Raw genomic sequence first — 19,912 nt, forward strand, 5'->3', positions numbered from 1 at the left:
CACTGACATTCCTTCAAACGCATTTCTAATCCACCATGCCCGACATTCTTATGCCATAATTCAAAGTCAGTCGATAACAGAAGCAGAACCATTCCAAAAACGATACTAAAATTACAGTCCAGCTCGCAGATGGCAAAAATTCGACATGTCGCGCCTGAGCTTCCGAAAAAGCCCTCCACATGAGTTATTAGAAAATCCATATCACCGCCGACGTCACAGAGCCCCCACGCAGGCGTCCTGACGGCTCGGCGACGTCCCCGAGTCCACACTTCCTCCGTCAGCTGACAGGTATGGCTCGCGCGACCCTCCTCTTCGTGTCCCTGTGCCTCACGGGGACGCTGCAATTCCAATTCAAGCACCACAACAACGAGGAGATGCTCCAGGTGCTGCAGGACGTCAACGCGAGGTGTCCCAACGTCAGCAGGATCTACACTTTGAGCGAAACCTCGGTCCTGGGGGTGCCGCTCTACGTGATCGAGTTCTCCACCAAGCCCGGGCACCATGAGATCCGTGAGTAGATTTTTTTGGTCTCTGTTTTGGGTTGCTTTTGAAAAGCGCAAATGGTGTCAGATAATCTTGAGTCTTGAGGTAAAAATATGATAAATTTGGCCCAATGTACCTTAGTTTCTTTGTTTTATTTATGTTATATTATTTTGTCATTATTTTGATAAGGTTTTTATGTATCCTTAGTATAGGAACTGCCTAATGCTAGCTTCAAATCGTCGAACAATCATGGAATACTAAAATCCAAGTTGGATCGTACACAGACGTAAAATAGAAGCACATGACACATGACAAATATCTTTTCAAATATAAATATAAATAATTTTTGTTAATACGAGTTTTTGGCAGGTGAAGGCAGGTGGATATTTTCGAAATGTCGATATGCAGTATCCACACGATACGGCATTAGTTTACATTTGAAAAATATTAGGCAAGTGACCTGCGGTTAATAACAATTTCATTGTCAGACGAAATTGTATCAGACTTTTATATTATATTGTTTGAAATTTTGAGAAAATCTGTTATTATAAAAATAATCACAATTTTGCTAACGTGAACTACGTGACTGTTTTTAATTAACGTCACTTTTAGATATCTAATTATATCCAGTATGTTAATAGAAACAACGTAGGATCACGTTCACAAATTTTCACAAAAAGGTGCCATTTGAGTTAAAAAAATTTAATTAAAATTGTAGACAGAACTAAACTTCGAACAGGGTAGAAAAAACGGTAAACAAAAATTGATGCAACAGGCTGTTACAAATTCGGTAAGAGATCCGAAGTAGCTTAAATGGGGGGAAAGTTGCATAATCAGGGGACCAACATTATGTCTCTAACAAATCAAAGCTAACTTGATTAGTTTTCTAAATATTTGAAGAGAAACGAAATTTTGGAAATCGGTTTTTGTTTCATATCAGCATTATTTGAGGTGATATTTAAAAAAGAAGAACACTTTCTCGTGGCAACTTTTTGGCCTATATCGAATGGCATAATCATTTTTTAAATCTCACTTTTCGGCTCTCCAGGACCATCAACTTCATTTTGTTAAATACGACCCTGGAAAATTTATTAAATTTTTTGCCAGCCTTTATAACCCCCTGTGACGTTCTATATCAAAAAATTAATCTTCAAATGTATTCTTTCCAAATTTATCCTGTATTTATTTATATTAAATAAAAGAAATATAAAATATTTGAAACGTATTTTAGAAGATTAAATTTCAAATTATCCATACTTGCGATGAAAAAAATTCTTCTTTCAACCTTTCGCTCTCTTGAAAGTTATAAATAGAATTGTGATTAAGTAAACGCCTCTCACGTTTGTCTTTCGTTTCAATTAAGTGTCAATACGCGGGGTGGGGGTCAAATGTAATTAAGGGCTGATAGCCTTTAAGGTTAAAGTTAATTAAGGTTAATTTTACTGCTAGTTTTTCATGAAAAAAGGAAAAATTACTAAACGAGATGACATAAAACATTTACAATCCAACGTATTAGTTATAGGAACCTTAAAATATTTGATGAAATCGTTATTTCATATTTACGTAATTGTACAGGGTGATTCACAATCGGTGACCAAAAATGAAACCTCGTATTCTTTGGTGAATTTTAAGCTTTAAGGGGAGTCTTTCGTATAAAGTTTTTATTTAGGACGCTTCGTTAAAAAAATACAGGGTATTAACCTTAAAAAATATTTTTTATTTTTTTTAAATAATTTAAATACTAGTAAGTGAAATAATTTGAAATGGGGAACATGTATTTATATATGTCTGACGAATTTTCCAAAAATTAAGATGCTCCAGTGACGTAGATACGGGGTGTCAGTGGCATATTTTTCTAAATAAAATAGTACGCCACTGCTTTACGGTAACAATCATGATATTTTCGGATTCGTCTTTCAATTTTCTACAAATTACTACTCTCTTATGTTTTTCGAAAAAAAAAAACGAATATAAAAAACGAACTAAAAAACACTTTTGCGTTCGTAACTTTTTACAATCGTAATTTCATGTTGTTGCAGTGAAACCAGAGTTCAAATACATCGCCAATATGCACGGCAATGAGGTGTTGGGCAGAGAACTGCTTCTCAAGCTCGCCGATTACATCTGCGAACGTTATTCTGAGGGTGATCTGCAGATCAAGTCGCTGACAGAGCTGACTCGCATCCACCTCATGCCTAGTATGAATCCTGACGGATGGCAGTTGGCCACGGACACGGTAAGTATACCAAAACCTACAAATAAGAGGCGAAATTTGTCATTAAAAAATATATGGGCGACCAACGGTAATCTGATATTGAGTAGACGAATTTACAGGGTCGGAAAGTCCCATGGTTCATCGGCTGTTACGTGAGAGCGATAAAGAAAGTCATAGAAATCCGTAAGATAGAGAAAGATGGCTATAACGAAGGCGTCTAATAGTCACCGCCCATTTCGCCTTTCCACATATAAGATCCACTTCTTATTATATTCATTATAGTCATCTTTCTCTATCGCACATTTGTTAGATGGTTTAGATTGATGGTCATTAAGGTGCACCATTTTCTTGTGATAACTTGTATATTTGTACTCAATTTAATTTTCTTGCATGTATTTTACATGGGAAAATTTATATCGCATATATTTTTTTGGTGTAGTATTCATCACCAGAATGTCGAAACTATAACTATACCTATATTATTCGTTTTACTTAACCAATTTTAACATATTTGTCGTTCTAACTATACCATTTTTTTATACATTTAGGTATTAATCCTGCAAATAATCACTTAGAACGTTACCAATCTCGACTGTCGCTAACAAGGCGAAACAAATATTCATTTACGTAAACAGAATGATGGTTCGCAACGCAAATTAGCGAAAACGCAATTAACACTTTATTGAGAGATTTACGTCACCGTCCTGTAAACAATCAATATCGTTCTTATTAGACTGATTGTGACAGAGTAGCTAAATAAATAGCTTTATCTGCCACACGCAGCTGCTACGGTTGCGAATCGTTTAATCTAACGATAATCTCGATTAATTTGAAGAAAGCACCTTGTCGTACACGGGGTTATCGTTGGGGGAAAATAAAAGCTTTTAAACAAACAAATAGTATTAAGGAAAGAAAATGCAAGAAAAATCGGATTGTCATTTCTCCAATACATATTTATAATTATAACTATATATTGAGGTTAAAACTAGTGCATGGTCAATTTCGATTTAGCTTGTCAACTCTTAAGTGAACCGAGAACAAGTAGATAATGTAAATGGAAAACTCCTTTTTAATCAAAATACGTATTTATAACTATAGGCTTTTTTTCGCGAGTGAATATTGGTGAATACGTCTGACTTGTAGTTACTGTTTCTATCTCTTTTAATCTTATATCTAACCTTGTCTAACCTGAACAGATCGCGAAAATGTATATATTCACTATTCAGTGGTGCAGCCTGTCATAGTCATATGTACTTTGACGACTTTGACATATGGCTTCAAAGCAAGTGTTCTTACATTTTTTATAAAAAAAAATTAAACTAGAAAGAGGTTAGGTCGGTTTTTTATCTAATTCATACGAAAAAGACGTGAATTACAAATGATTCCACTAATATTATCTCTGGCCTAGGTCACAAAAAAAAAAAAGAGGATAATCCTGAAGCAAAGTGGATCGCAAATATGTCCCATATAAAAAATTAATCTTACCATTAAGTAAAATATTTGCTGTTCCAACGTCTATGTTTACTAAAACATCTGTGCCTCTAAAGTTTAAGTTTAAACTGACCACTTCCACAGTGATATCAGAATCTATCATTTTGCTGAACGATTTTTATCCTCATTCAAACAAAATGTCAAAAAGAAAAAGGTTAAGTTACCGGCTGACAATACTAGTTGAATATACCAACAGAAAATTCAGCTGAAGGCTGAAGAGTTCAGTCATTTGATCTAAACTTGTGACGTCACATAGTAGTTTAAATGACTGACTATTCTCGCAAAAACGTAATATTCACTCATACTACACATACTACAACATACGACTTCACTCGCGAAAAAAAGCCATATATATTGAGGTTAAAACTAGTGCATGATCACTTTCGATTTAGCTTATCAACTCTTAAGTGAACCGAGAACAAGTAGATAATGTAAATGGAAAACTCCTTTTTAATCAAAAGTTCTCTGAATATTAGAACTAATTCTTATTCTTTTTGTTATGCTTCTATGACTCGGTTAAATTTATTTCATTGAATAAACATTTACGAGTATAAGAAAACGTCGGAAACGTTTCTGACAGTTATTGCGAGAACCCTAAACAAGTCGATTATCGAAAATTACGAAATACGCCCTCCACTTTTCTCAGTGTAAGAGTTCTCTCCCCAATTTCCTCCTGCAAACGAAACCCGCCGTTAAATACAATTTATTCCTGAGCCTGTCTTAAATTTTAAAACCCTTTCCATCTACCTAAGGGTTCGTTCGTTCCTCCCCTTCGTTACCGTGTCCCTATTTTACAGGGAAACCCTTCAATCTTGTTAACGTCATCCGATTTTCCAAGGAAACTGTTCAATTCTACACCTACGTGACTCCGAACCCTCAATTTCGGGGAATGCTACGAATTTTATATGATATTGGAAATGACAGAGGCAAAGCGGCTGTATTTTTACGCTACACGCTACTAGATTTGACACTTTCGATGCTCGAGGGAACCAGCGCGTGATCGTTGGGCGAAATTGGGATTTTCGTGTCCAAATACCACAAAATGCGTCTTCAAAGTAATAATTTTTCTACTAGGGTGAAAAAAGCAATGACTAATTGTGACTTAATCTCGTGACTGTAATCGCAACTTGTTAATTAGTTAATAAATTCATTAAAATTGTAGATATGGAAAAAATTCGCGCTTTTATTTCAATTCCCTAGAATTTATTACATAAAGGCAGTTGCTGTCAATAAATTTCATCCATGAAAAGCGTCAGCCGTGCTATATAGACAAACAAAACACATCCCCCATCAACGATAACTAGACCTGTATTTCATCAGTAAATCAGCCATCAACGATCCGTTTTATCTAGGCAGGCTGACGCGGCCGCATAACGCCGTCTATTGTTTGTTGCAGGGTGGCCAGGACTACTTGATCGGCCGCACCAATAACAATTCCATCGATCTGAACCGCAACTTCCCTGACCTAGACAGGATCATCTTCACTAACGAGGACGACCACATCGACCACAACAACCACCTGCTGGAGCAGCTGAGCAGACTCAATGAGCCGGTGAGTTTTATGGTCCGTAAATAAGTCGGTGGTGTTTGCGGGGTATATTAATGTACCTATATAGCGACCGCTGCTCTGGTCAATATTGGTGTAGGGTGCGAGGAATCGAGATACGAGGAAAGAAAGAAACAAAAAAAAGTTAATACTCTAGCTTCTATTTAAAAATTTTGTATCACTTCATTGTAAAAAGTAAAATACCTTTGTAAATATTCATCGTTTATTTTTAGGCGTTTTGAATATATCCATTTTCAGCTTCAAAACTTCAAAATGATTATCCTGTATTTCGAAATCTAAACATTTCCGGACACATGTTTATAAAAAAATTTTATTAAGAAAATTTATTAAAAAATAAAGTAGCATTTCCATCCACACTATACTGAAACAAGCTATAACTTATAGAAAGTTACGAACTTGCGGCAGATTTTATTTTTTTTTTAGCTACAACCCGAGACCAAGGGCGTGATCAGGCTAATCATGCAGATTCCCTTCGTCCTGTCAGCCAATCTGCACGGTGGGGACTTGGTTGCCAACTACCCCTACGACGAGAGCCGCTCCGGAAGGCAAAAGGACGAGTATACCCCAACCCCGGACGACGATACGTTCAGGTTAGTCTGGACGTCGTTAGTTTTTGCATAGCGGCTTTGCCCAGTCCATAGAAAAAATAAAATACAAGATAGAACGAAATCTCCCTAAATAATCCACTAAACCATTACCACAGCGCCTCTGGTGATTTGGAAGCCTAACTAATGCATAATGTAGACAACCGCAGATATGTATATGTACATTTGGTTGCCTAATTTAAGTGCAGTATTTATTGTTGCCCATGGGTATTATTATTAAATATTTTTCCTTTGTATTTAAAAGTTTAAATATATATTAAAGTAAAGAAATCTACCTTGTTTAAATTGTCCATACTTTAATATATATATTTAAACTTTTAAATATAAAGGAAAAGCATAAACATACCAGAACCCCATTTGTTTAAAGGAATAAAAAAATATTTTATGAAATACAAAACAATTTATTATATAAACTAGAAATGGTTCATTACAACGGAAAGGACATATTTAATACTAAGACTTACTTATCTAAATTATTCTGAGTAAAAATATGTTATGTACTACCAATTTTCTTATATTTACATAACTTAACAAATTCATAAGATTGTTCCAACAGCTGCAGGCCATTTTCAAATTGTCGGAACTCAAAATGAAGTTATTTTATGGCCAGAGATTAATCATAAAGAATATAATTATGTCCAAGCCATGCAATCTTTATTTATTAATTAATATAATTAACTGATTGAAATAACAATTTTACGAGTACCAAGTAAAATGCAGAGAAACTACTGTTGTTTATCTACTAATATCTCTAGATATTAAATTGTATCAGCTTATATATTAACAAATCCGATAAAAAGTATTATTTCACTTCAAAATGTTAGTACTCATTATTATTAAGATAAAATGTATATTTTAAAAGATCACAACAATCAACTGCGGAAATTGACAATTCACAAACTACCTGCAACCGCAACCGTTGGAACAAACCTTATAAGTATTTTATTTATATGTGATCTTGCATACAAATCTTATAAAATAAAGATTCTATTTTAAGTGTGTACCCTCTTGCAATATAAAAAACATTTTTTATAAAGCTTTGGATATATTATCATTTCTTTTTAAATATTTTTTTCGTTTCATTAAAATATCTATTCCGGATGTGCCGGAAGTGCAACATTTTTATGATATCAGACTTTAGTACTTCTAAAATAAGTTAAAGATACCATATAACTTTGTCCCTTTCTTCGTTTGTTTTCTTTCAAAAGGATTTTATAAATGACAAATTAGCCATTTTAAAGCGCAATTTTCTCGGAAACTGACAAAGATAGGTATAGGACATAATACATATTTTAGTGTTAGTTTCTTCAGCAGAATTGAAAACAAAAATAATATACAAGGAGTTCCATATGAAATAACAAAGTTTATGGCATTTTCGGTCAAATAGGAAGTGGCGGTCAGTTGTTTTTATTAAATTTTGCATCAAATTCAATGATACGCATGCCAAAAATTTTAAATCGATATCTTTTTTCGTGCCTAAGCTAGAGCTTGGGTAGTAATCTAGTGGTCACCCGGTATATGACGTATTTATGGCTGCCTTACCTGAACATAATTTGCAATTTTTTCAAACTTTTCCCCGACAAAATCTTCAAGGCCATCAACCTCATCCAGAAATTGATTATAATGTAAATTAGGCTCAACTGACTTTTCATCAAACATTAGTACACAGAACTTATTGTCGGGTTTAATTTTTTTACTAGCTGAACTTAAAACTTTAAAAACAGCATCATGAATTCCCGAAGAAATGGGAATTCTTGACAACACTTTTTGTAAAGTTACTCTTGAAGGTAAAATAAACAAAGAGGATAGTAATTTGTATGCTGCGTTACTCTGCTTGTAAAGGGCAAGGGCAAGAAATTTATCTTCAATGTCAAATCTTCTACCTTTAGCCTTTTTGCCAAATGATTCAACCTGTCTTTTGAAAAAGTGAACTGCAGGATGGTTAAATTGTTTGGTCAAATTTTGAAAGCATTTTTCTTTTGACCATTTTTCGATAGTTTGGATTTTACGTTGTCAATCCATTTTCCGTTTGGAGAGTATGGAAGCTTTCTTCTCGTAATACAAAGCTTGCTTATACAGAATTCTGGAGACAGGAGACAGTTGTGAACTCTTATGTACACCAACATTTTTCAACAAACCATGTTCTGAAAAAACGGCAAATAAAAACTGATATTACATTAACTCATTAATATTACATACTGCGTGCTACAGGATCATTTAACCTTATTTGAGAATTTTCAGATGTCTGACGGTACTGAATTGCACCCAATTCATTATTTTCATCACCTAAAATAGAAATACAGCTAAATGTGATACTAAAATATGCTTTTTATGAAAATTAAAATACATGAATGTTGACTACTTAAACTCTGTATTCATGAAAATATACTTACCAAAATGTACAAAGGTAGAACTGGTTGATGGACCAGGATTATTTGGTGTTGACATAAATATACGGCCATCAGGTTTAATTTTGCTGTGGTTTAACTATATAACTTTTTATTTGGCAGACAACAAACGTATTAACATATGACAAACGTCAAAAGTACATAAACAAGGGTCAAAATCAAAACAAAATGATACCTGCATTACCTGCGTTTGAAATCACAAAAACTAAATAGCACCATCTTACGATATGGAAGCCGAAGTTACAGTGGAATATTAGGTATGCAAATGGTATAGGTTGTTGTATATCAGATTTCATTCTATGTTTATATTCCATTTTCTATGGCCCAGTCCTGCAACTAAGTTAAATCAAGCGTATTCCTCCGAGGTTACCAGCATGTTACCTTAATTTTCACTGCTTTTAAATATTTTCAAATATTTAACAATGCTTTCAGACACCTCGCCTTAGCCTATTCCATGCACCACACCGACATGGCCAGCCCCAAGAGGAAAGGCTGCGGAGACGTAGACAGCAACCGTTTCGCCAAGCAAGGGGGAATCACCAACGGTGCTAAGTGGTACAGTTTGCAGGGAGGTACGTACCTTTCCTTTCTGCGCCAGCTTTCCTTTTATCGCGAGAGCACGGTCGACGACCTTTACCCGTTAGGACGTAGCTGACTCTTAATTTTCGCAGGCATGCAGGATTTTAATTACCTCTCCAGCAACGACTTCGAGTTGACCCTCGAACTAGGCTGCGACAAGTATCCCCCCGAGAGCGTATTAGCGAGCGAGTGGGAGCGAAACAAGGACGCCCTGCTGCATTATATCTGGCAAGTGAGTTCAAAAATTAATTTTAAGTTTCTCGGCGGAAGATTTATTCTAATCTGGCCGGATAAATTGGGTTCTATTACGAACTTTCTCCGTATAAATCGTCGTTCGTGATGCTTGCAAAGTTATGGACATTTGTTCTAGAGTTTATTTAAATTAATTCCCTTGCGTCATACATAATACATGGATTAGTTATTGAAATTTGCAAATCATATTAGCTATTCAAATTAATTGCAAATTATTTAGCGTTTATTTAAATGCAGAACATAAATATTAAATACTAATAATCTTGAGACGAAAATGTAATAATAATAGGGTCCAATATACCATAGACAAAACAAATCTAGAGTACATTGTAGTGACTCTAAACAAATCAGACTGCCAGAGCCATCTGTTGTCCTGAAGTAAAATTATGTGTCTAAACTCCGGAAACAATTAGTAGATGGTCCTCCCTTTGTAATTTAATTCGGCGGTAATTTTAAAATTATTAATAATGAATTTATAAAACACCTGTTATATTTACCTGGGATCATAGACATATCACTTAATTGAACATCAGCATTTTAAATAGTTGAGGTTAGCTATAAGAAACTTGTAATTCTATGATCTGGTGACAATTCAAACAGGTAGTAATTCCCTTAAATTTATATATGTACTTTAAATTGACTAATAGTAAAACTCAAGTTTGCTTTCTAAATTTATATTAATTAAATGTAAATCCATTAGTAAACGCGACGATGTTTTAGAGTCACCTAGGGATTAAGGGCATCGTATACGATAGCATCACACAACAGGGCATTCCCAACGCTGTTATCCACGTCAAAAATATCACTGCGGGAAGGTCGGATGACATACAGCACGACATCACGTCAGGTGGGTAACTTATCCTAGTCACGTAAGGAAGTTTTGCTTAATTTTCAACTGTTATAAACCATATTTAAAACAACACCTCAATACACTCGTAAAGTTTTGGTCCTCCCGAACTGGATGTTCTATTTTCAGTTGGAATTCACCAAATGTGGCGCTAACACAACTGGAAAATTGTAATATTTAGGACTAGCAAAACATACAAAGATATCTTTTAATATTAATGTTGAGAAATTGGATTAAATATTTTCTGCGTTTCAGTGCACGACGGCGACTACTTCAGACTTTTGACTCCTGGAAACTACAAAGTAACTGCATATCGAGATGGATATCTTCCACACACTAGATTAGTTACCGTTGTTAATAGACCGTACTCTGAAGCTCAACGTGTTGATTTCTCATTGAAACCCATCGGCGTAAGGATCACACAATATAAATCTAAATCTAAATAGATTTTTTTTTATTTTTTGGACATATGTGGTTGCTATTATATTTTGCTCAAGCTTCTTGATTTCTTTTCAGTTTATACCTTTATTTCTCTTTGTAGAAGCATGCCTATCACCACCATAACCACCATCACCACAGACCATTCGTAGATGTGTACGTTGATTTTATTTCGCATAATTAGTGACGTTTATATGTATTTTTTTACATTCTTTCTAAGTTGGGTACAGAAATGCCGAAAGCATACGTCTTATTTTTAGGTTTCGCCCTATAGGATTCAGACCGATAATTATATCAATTCGAAAATCGACGACGACTTCGAAAGCAGCCAGCAACAGTGGTCGAACTGGGCAGAAGAGAACGAACCTATTTTAGAGCCAATAGCAGTTCAGTAAAATAGTAAAATATACAATCTATCATATTGTGATCCCCTTCCCAGTTATATCAATAGTTAAGAAGAAAGTGTAACTCTGTTAGATAGGCGCGATTATAGCACGAGTTCTTCAAGGGTGTTATGGATTTTGTTTTAGCTCACAATCACAAGTAATGTAAATGTAATTATTATGTTCTTTCATAGTGACCTTTATCAGAAGAGACGAAATAAAAGTATTATTTTGATAACGTTTTTTATTGTCGATGGAAGTGGTTTTAAATCAGACTGCAAAATTATTTTAATCAGACTAATAATTTGTAAAAATGACAATGTGATAAAAACTTTTCAAGTTTATGGGGCACACGAAGAATTTAGTAGTGGTCTGTCTACTCATCTAATTGTCGAAGGGCGTTAGTTCACGAGTACTGCGTTAGATGTCGCTTGTACGTGGCAGATTTTCTCTGTTTTGTGGTGGCAGATTATCATTTCATAACCTTCAAATATTTGAAAATGTTAAAATTTTAAAATAATAGGAAATGTGTAATGTTTTTGATGAAAATTTAGAAACGATTTTCTCAACGAGGAGTTGTATAATCTACAATTAAATTCAGAATTTTGTAGGCGCTTCCAGAATTTGGCGTAAGTAGTAATTGATAGAAATTTTGGAAAGTATACAAATATGAATAAATAAAAATGGTCCAGTAAAATCATACTTTTATTAACATGTTTATAAATATCACTCTGTTTTCATTATCCTCTTCCATAAAAGTCAATATTAAATTAGTTAAATAATTACATTTTAAAATACAAATTTTCACAAATATTCTAACCATGAATTCAGTAATCTGTATTTTGAATTTTATTAAGTGGGAAATTATGGTCACGATTTTCTTAATAAATATATTTTTATACCGAAATATGATACACTAAGGGTATTTCTAGATTACATTCTTCTAATTAGAAAATCTGCAGGCGATTATCTCATGATGCCTTAGTCTTCGTCACTCGAAGAGACATATGCCAACTGCTCGTTCCACCAATCTCTGATCTCATACATGGCGCTAGTAGCTTTCGGAACAGTAGTTTTATTGTTGAAAACCTCCCTGGGCAGTCTACTTTCACTCTCGTTCAAATGAGAGAAATTCTTGTTTACAACAACGGTTTGATGCCTACTGTTCTTCTTTTTTGTTGTTATTCTTTCCTTTTCAGGCCTTGCGGCAGGATCCGATAAAGTGGGAGCTAGATATTTCCTTCCGGAGCTGCTACCGATACTGTCTGATCTTGGCAGAGACGATACCAGCTTTTGCTTTCTAGCCGCCGCCTCGTTTTCTTTCACTTCTGCTTCGCATTCTTGCTCGGGGCTGCCGTTTTTGCTCTCCTCCTTCGGTTCTGGCACCGTTATGGCTTCGTTCGTCGCACGTAAACCGGCTATTAAGCTGTTTTGTTGCTTCTGAAAGAATAGAAAGTAGGAAATCGACCGGAATATGTATTAATTTTCGTTACTCACGTTCGTCGACCGAATTTTCTTGAGACAGCCCTCTAACCAAGTCCTTATAGTTTGTTTCGCCACTTCTTCCTCGATTATATATTCGAACTCTTCCCTAGCTAGTAGTTCCTCTAACTGGAGTGCTTTCCGGATGTCGACTGACCTGTACGATAACATGCTGGAAATAAAAATCGTTCAGTGTAACACAGCGGTAGAGAAAACGGTTTTAAACATACTTAATCACGTCGTGGAATGTTACGTCTTCGCCGTTATGTAGTCTTTCCAATTCGTAGCACATGTGTTTGAATAGTAGACGGTCTTTCTGTGGATCGACTTCTAAACGGCCTTTTAGAAGCCGTAGAATAAATTTCACCTAAAAAAAACTGTTGCGGGAGGTTGGTTGTAAAAATTAATACAAAACTTTACCCTTCTCACGGGGATTACTCCTCTTTGGTGAATATCCACGATATTCCAAGTGTTTTGAAAGTTCCTAATGTCCGCGTACGAAAGCAGTGCGTCTTCTTCATTCGAGTAGAATAATGAAAAGTTTTCCATTATAATAGCTGGAAATAGAAATAAATGAAAATGTTTACATGATTTTAACAAGAAATTTAACGTTTTCCAAGTAACTTACCCACCAATAGATTCAGAACGATGTAGGTAATAATAACGTAAAACGTACAGAAATAAATTAGCGATCCCGTGAAATTACCGCAATCTGTCTGCCAATAATTAGCTGCCGGGGTGCAATATGGGGGTTGAATCATACAATCGTGCATTATTTTGTTCCAGTCTTCACCTGTGACTATCCGAAATAACATCGCTACACCTGTTACGGGCGATTCAAAGTTCGCTCGTCTACAACAGAATTTTATGAATACATGTTCGATTTATTGAAACGCAATAGTACCTGCCAATGCCTTCCCCATACTTAACTGTCCCGAAAACTATAGTGCCGGCCAAAGCATAGAAGAAAACTAGTAAAAACATTCCAAAGATGATGAAAAAACTTTTACAAACAGACACACCCACGGTTAGCATTAACATTTTCAGCGTGGCGTGTTTTCCGGTGATCGTAAAGAAGCGTAAAATAACAACCATGAATCCAACAAAGTACGTTAAATCATTCTGAAAGCACAGTTAAACGTATTACGAATATTATAACTTGCAGAATATTTTACTTTAAACATTATGTGGAAAAACATCCATATGACCCCCATGACAGTCACGAATAAATCGTATCTGTTGCGTCTTGATTGTAAGTAACCTCTAGGCGTAAACGCTATGTTTTTCATGACAACTTCTACCAAAAACAACAGAGTGCATATAATTCCTACTGTTGCTAAAATCTCCGTGTGGGCTTCTTCTTTATTCCACTACAAAAAAATTGATTGACGCACAACGAATTTAACTGAGTGATTATCGTACCGTAACGCCTAAAAGAGCGCTGTTTATAAGGACCATGAGAGCGACGCATCTCTTAAACTTGATATTCTGCGTTATATCGTAGATGAACGCTCGAAATTTCTTCCCGTCAGGCCTCGGTGGTAGGTGTAAAGGCTGTGCGATTTTCAGCCTCTTCTTAAGGTCGCACCTAAGGAAATTTTTAATATCACTTGTATTCAAAAACTTACTTCACCTTTACCATCTCCTCTGATCTACCGTGAGCAAAGCTGTTCCTTTATTTTCCGAATAGTTAGCAATAACGACACCTACGAACAACGTAAGGCCGATCATACAGCCCAGGAAGATATAAATGTGGATGTAGATCGCATGAACCTTAAAACAAAGTCGTTACGTCGTGTAAATGTTTCTAAATTAAAGAACGTACAGGTCCTAAGGATTTTATCAAAACGTCTCTTACGTCCAACCAACCTTTAAACGACAAAACTTCGAAGAGCGTCAACATCGCGTCGCCTATGTTGTCAAAGTTGAATCTTCTAGGATTTGCCCTAAACACATCGAAATTATAATTTAGCTTATTGTCGTTTGTGAAAAAATATTACCAGACTCTTGGAACCAACATGGCAGGATAAGACTCATTTTCACCAGGCTGTACTTTCATCTTTGTCACAAATACCCTTCTCAGAAATATTCCGACACAATCCTCTCGCCTTGTGATGTTCGGATCGTTGCATCTAGCCAATCTGCCGCCGTAGAGTTGAACGCCATAACTCGCGAATATAAACATCAAAAGAATCAGTAAAGTGGATACCTAAAAACTTAAATTCAGTACGAGTAAGTTTTAACGTCGATAATTACCAGAAGTATTTCTTTGAAGCCTCGACATAACTCGTATACGACTTTGCTCATATGCGGCACTAACGTAAAAATCCGTAAAGGTCTCAAACAACGCAGAATCATTAATAACTGAGCACCCGAATTAGGCGGCACGCTTTTCGGCATCCAACACAGAAACGTTAGACTTACCTACAAAAAACGTATTTACGATCGAGAGTGTAACGTCGTAATATACTTACAAGATAGATGAATACGTCTAAAACGGCAGCAACGTCCTTAACGTACGCTTTGGGAGTGAAAAACAGTCCATCGGCCAGTATTTTCAGAGCTAGTTCTATGCTCATGAATATTACGAAGCAGTACTCCGCTATTTGTAGGCTTACGTTTTCCATAACTCGGTAATAGGGAGTTTCAAACATCATCGATAAACACGATAAGGTTGTCATTGTTATCATTACCCAGTCTAGATACGTCACCAAACCAAGGAAGTTACTGAAAATTTAAAATATTGGTAATTTTGTAAATTAAAATAGTTCGGTATTTACTGCAACGTTTTATATTGTACTTTTCGTTCTTTCCCCGTCAGAGGGTCTTTAAGCCTTGCATCGTATCGAGCATATACAATCAGCTGGCAAAATTTCCTAAATTTGCTTTCTCTCGGTACCGCAAATAGAGGCGTATCGAAGAACGGATGGTTCTCGCGTAGATCTTCCTCCCGTTGGTTTCTAAAATATACGATGCTTAAAAGCTAGTAGTTTTAGAATGATTATTTTTGCTGTATTATAAAATGTACCTAAAAAAATAAATAAAATAGTAAATATTTTTTACAGCACTGTGTTTAGTCTGTGAATCTCAGTATCAATGACCTCTGATGTTGACCTAGTTAGGATTAAAAAACTGTATCTTAATGCGGATACATATGTGAAATGTCAATTATACCTTCTCATTTCGGCTTGTTGCCTCTTTGCTTGCAGTAATTTTATGTCCAAGTCATGTGGTCTCGCCCTGTTGGACGTGACCCTATTGACGCCTATGTCTCCATTTTCCATAAGGTGCTCGTAAGTCTGTTTTAGCTTAATAGACCCGCTACGGACGCTTCGCCTTATAGATCGTGATCCGAATCTACTAAAAAGATAAAAACGTACAAATAAAAGGGCCACTTCACTGTGCAACTAAATTTCCTCGAAAACCCTTTGTGTTATAAAAGGAGGGTGACTTTGCCTAAAGCATTAGGTGTTAAGTGAAAATACTAAAACACTATCGACTGGTTTTTCTAATAAAACAAACTGAATTTTGCATGCCAATAGAAACATTACAGAATTTGGACGCCAATTGGTCGCAACTCACTTCTTGTGATCAATACGTAACTGTTTCATGCTATTGATTGTTCCCTGGGGTTTCAGCGGTCCCTTGCTACCCGGGACGGGAATCATAGACGAATCACCTAACATCAACCTTTGATTGTTAGAATCGCTAAAATAACACAGAAATAAAAGAGGAGAATGTAAAACGTTGAATTTGTTACTCGATGATGTGCGCGACTGCTGTTTTTTTCAGTTTCAGGTTCACGACACGGACTTTCGGCAAGTTGTTGAGTACTTTCAAGGGTTTCTGTTTCCTATACACGATCTTGGAATCGAACACTTCCTCGCTGATTTTCTTGATACCGCTTTCGGAGTTCTCGTCGTCTTCCGTTTCGTACACGAACTGTCTCATAAAACTTTCCCTGACCTAAAAGTGACAAAATTATTTAACAAACAAGATATTTCCAGTTATAAATACTTTTGGTAGGTTGAAATCCGATGGTACTTTGTGCAGGGTTACCATTAACGGACTGTCAGGGAACTTTTCGAATATTCTTAGCCTGAACGGCAAAGTTTCTTTTATTTCGGCACTTTGCTCTCGATATTTGAGCTGCTTAAGTTTTTTTATGTCCTCGTCGAGTTCTAGATTATCTAGAATTACTGCTACGAACAAACTCAACACGATCTAAAATATAAAATAAGTAATAAGCGATATCTATGATAAAAACCTTGATTTATGTACCAAAGTGACGAAGAGATGGTACAGAATAAAGTAAACCGCCACCAGCGGTGCCAGCATAGACCTCGTTCTCAGCATAGTTTCATCCATGACCTCTACCCAAGCTTCTTGCGTCAGGATTTGGAACATAGACATAAACGCTTCGGCAAACGTTTCAAACTTGGTAAAATCGAGGAAACAGAAGAGCTGCATCGATATACTCGAAGATATGATCAGCAAGCACATGGTGAAAATTATCAGGCTTCCTAATTTCTTTCCCGGCCCAAAAATTTTGTACACAAAGTCCTCAAGAAGCGGAGAAGCTTTTATTAACCTTACAACCCTCAGAACTTGGAAATAAGTGAAACCCGTCATGTAGAAGCCTGGTATAACGTGAATCGTAGTTCCAACGGCGAGAAGCAACTCGAATTTGTGTATGGAATGTTTCCAATAACCCCTCCACCCGAGGCACCATATCTTGAAGATCGTTTCTAAGTTGAGCAACGCTGTGAAACCCAGCTCGATATAGTAGTACTTTTCATAGAACACCTGTCGGGGCCTTTCGTCGTGTCTAAAACGCATCGTAGCTGTGACAATACCGTTCGCCAGAATTACACACATGACAAGAAGTCGGAAGTGAGGGGAACGGAGGATTTTGTGGCAGAATTCAGGTGCCAAGCCGCCGTGTTTGTTCTCGTCTAAGGTCACAAGCTTCCAACCGCGATCATCGCCGATTAGTATCTGAAATAAAAATTAAGCGACAAACCTGTTAAACATTCAATAAAAACAAGCTCACTTGTGAAGCTGAGCTGTTTTGAATGTGCCCTCTGACGCCCCACATTTGCTGAAACTGCACCCTGATCTCGTTGAAGGTCTCGGTGATGACAGCAATGAAAACGTTCTTCACCAACCAAGCCAGGAAGAAAATCATCGTACTGAAATACAGTACCGCTCTCCAACCAGGTAGAGAATCTATGGCTCTGTACATTATAAAAACCCAACCCTCCTGTGAAGCCGCTTGGTAAACCGTGAAGAAACTCGTAACTGAAAAAATATTTAATATATTTTTTAAAGCCCAAGTGATTCTACATCTTACCAAATTCATCAAATCCGTTAAACCCGATTATGTAACGAGAAAGTCCTTCAAGTTTCATGCACTTCATCCCTTTTGGACACTGGTAGCCCGAAGAAGGATCTAAGGAGCAGTATGTGTCAGGTATAGCAAGACTGTTAATTGTTATATCCCTTAAAAAAAAATTGTAAAAGAAACTGTCCTTGTTTGTTTTGCTGCACTTACTTTGGCTCCGTCGTGTTAACAGTTACACAATGGTTTTTCAACTCTCCAAAAAATTGCACACCCAACAACCCGTATAAGGACATGAAGAATAGGAAGAACAGTGTTACGTTGTAGATTTGTTGGCTGGATCGTCTAAAAACGAAACAATAAATATTAGCGCTAAGGTTTACTTTGAATGTTATTTTATATGAAGTATAAAGTGTTCATACTTGAAGATTTGGTTGATTCTTGATTTAGGCATTGAGAATTTGAGGAAAACCCTTAGAAACCGGATCATAATAAGTGGCCTGGGTGCTCTCAAAATAGACAAATAACTGAATCTTGGCACGATGCTTAGCATTTCGAAAACTTGAAGGATGACGGATATCCACAGGAAAAACACCATACTAGCGTCGAACTGGCACCAGTGGTCTTTTAAGTACGGCCTGTCACCCTGAATTTATATGCTTTTATATGCGCAATTACAAAAAAAATTATCTTACTTTCAGTATGCCCCTAATGTGCATCTTCGCTATCATTTCCGAAGTGAATAACACGGTTACGACAGCGTCTACAGAAAAAGTTGTTATCTGCATGTACTCGAACTTTTCAAATGTCTTAGGGGTGTTACAGCTTACTGAAGCCAGACTGAGGAGAGCACACCCTCTCATTAGCCTCCTTACCCATCGCTTTAAATAAAAAAATTAATAAGGTATCACAACGTGGGGAATAGCCTCGCACCTTATTTACCCATTCAATGTCAGCACTTTCATTAAAAGCTTCATCGGGTCCGTAATCCGCCAAAACAGGCTCCCCTTTTAGACTTTGTTTGCGACCCAGCATCATTTTGATTTTTTTGGGGATTATTTTCGGAGAAATTTTACCTAAAATATACGAGCCCCTTTTTATGCAACTCTGAATACAAAGAAAAGCTAGAAATTGCAAACACTTACACTATTTGATGTTGTTCTGTTTGAGGATGGAAGAGAAGTTGTATCCAACTCTGTTCATTTTAACAGAGTCGTTTGTTTCGTTTTTGTAAAGCAATGGCCTTTATAAATTTTTTCTAGCCGGGGAAGCTGTGAATGGTCCAGGAATAAAATCAATACTCTCTCAGTAGAAACATGGTAAACATATTTTCCCCAAAATTAAACGAAATTTTTAATTATAACTCAGTTATCAGTGCTATAAAATTTACTGAGGGGCGGGTATTTTCTTTTACTGTCATTGTTTTGATTACTGTGTTTGATCGGACAAAACTTTTTCCATGACAATTTGTGCCCATACGCCCATACTAATCCCCTCTGTCTACTTCCCTGACGAGAAAGTTTTGATAGGGACTTCAATATTAACTATCTGGGGATTTATATTTAAATTTTAGGTGTCGCCAATAGAAAAAAAAATAATTAAACTAAATTGATAAGTTTGTAGCCTGGTTTATAGGGATTCAATTGATTTATGAAGTTTATATTCTCCGTAAACTATTTTTACTTTTCTTGTAAGTATAAAATTTTGTAAAAAATTACTTTTTAAATCGCGTTTACGTTAGGACATCCATGGGTTAATACTTTGAAATTTTAAGCGTTAGTAACTTTTGAATTTACGTGTTGTTTACCTGTTTCCTGACAC

At 36.1% G+C, this 19,912-nt stretch overlaps 2 protein-coding genes across 4 annotated transcripts; one reads left to right on the plus strand and one right to left on the minus strand.

Annotated features, from left to right (window-relative positions):
* Positions 1-168: 168 nt before the first annotated feature.
* LOC108917877 (carboxypeptidase E) lies at positions 169-11,503 on the plus strand. Of its 2 annotated transcripts, XM_018724668.2 has the most exons (10): positions 169-510; positions 2,523-2,719; positions 5,586-5,741; positions 6,180-6,346; positions 9,202-9,341; positions 9,441-9,580; positions 10,321-10,447; positions 10,703-10,857; positions 10,989-11,041; positions 11,146-11,503. In XM_018724668.2, the coding sequence occupies exons 1-10, from the start codon at positions 291-293 to the stop codon at positions 11,258-11,260; spliced, it is 1,470 nt and encodes a 489-aa protein (XP_018580184.1). In that variant the 5' UTR covers positions 169-290; the 3' UTR covers positions 11,261-11,503. The 2 variants fall into 2 exon arrangements, with proteins under 2 accessions (XP_018580184.1, XP_018580185.1); XM_018724669.2 differs by lacking the exon at positions 10,989-11,041 and having other exon boundaries at positions 173-510.
* A 504-nt stretch (positions 11,504-12,007) lies between these two features.
* On the minus strand, positions 12,008-19,565 carry LOC108917902 (sodium leak channel non-selective protein). 2 transcript variants are annotated; one of them, XM_018724716.1, is made up of 26 exons: positions 19,237-19,565; positions 19,025-19,167; positions 18,787-18,972; positions 18,514-18,737; positions 18,305-18,436; positions 18,104-18,252; positions 17,804-18,051; positions 17,032-17,748; positions 16,768-16,974; positions 16,511-16,716; positions 16,333-16,458; positions 15,925-16,107; positions 15,531-15,710; positions 15,225-15,477; positions 15,007-15,174; positions 14,751-14,959; positions 14,576-14,696; positions 14,390-14,523; positions 14,173-14,338; positions 13,926-14,120; positions 13,655-13,872; positions 13,379-13,602; positions 13,171-13,307; positions 12,981-13,117; positions 12,766-12,922; positions 12,008-12,708 (listed from the first exon to the last, which is right to left on the minus strand). In XM_018724716.1, the coding sequence occupies exons 2-26, from the start codon at positions 19,127-19,129 to the stop codon at positions 12,250-12,252; spliced, it is 5,241 nt and encodes a 1,746-aa protein (XP_018580232.1). In that variant the 5' UTR covers positions 19,130-19,167; positions 19,237-19,565; the 3' UTR covers positions 12,008-12,249. The 2 variants fall into 2 exon arrangements, with proteins under 2 accessions (XP_018580232.1, XP_018580231.1); XM_018724715.1 differs by having other exon boundaries at positions 15,925-16,110.
* Positions 19,566-19,912: the final 347 nt, after the last annotated feature.

The sequence above is a fragment of the Anoplophora glabripennis genome, unplaced genomic scaffold, assembly GCF_000390285.2.
Source record: "Anoplophora glabripennis isolate ALB-LARVAE unplaced genomic scaffold, Agla_2.0 scaffold17, whole genome shotgun sequence".
Classification (NCBI taxonomy): Eukaryota; Metazoa; Arthropoda; class Insecta; order Coleoptera; family Cerambycidae; genus Anoplophora; species Anoplophora glabripennis.

Coding starts and splice junctions, on each gene's coding strand:
- LOC108917877 (XM_018724668.2), top strand. CDS start 291: ATGGCTCGCGCGACCCTCCTCTTCGTGTCCCTGTGCCTCACGGGGACG. Junction 5,742..6,179: donor TGAGCAGACTCAATGAGCCG/GTGAGTTTTATG, acceptor TTTTTTTTTTAG/CTACAACCCGAGACCAAGGG. Junction 9,342..9,440: donor GTGGTACAGTTTGCAGGGAG/GTACGTACCTTT, acceptor TAATTTTCGCAG/GCATGCAGGATTTTAATTAC.
- LOC108917902 (XM_018724715.1), bottom strand. CDS start 19,129: ATGATGCTGGGTCGCAAACAAAGTCTAAAAGGGGAGCCTGTTTTGGCG. Junction 18,738..18,786: donor ACATTAGGGGCATACTGAAA/GTAAGATAATTT, acceptor ATATAAATTCAG/GGTGACAGGCCGTACTTAAA. Junction 15,711..15,924: donor CAACAAGCCGAAATGAGAAG/GTATAATTGACA, acceptor CGTATATTTTAG/AAACCAACGGGAGGAAGATC.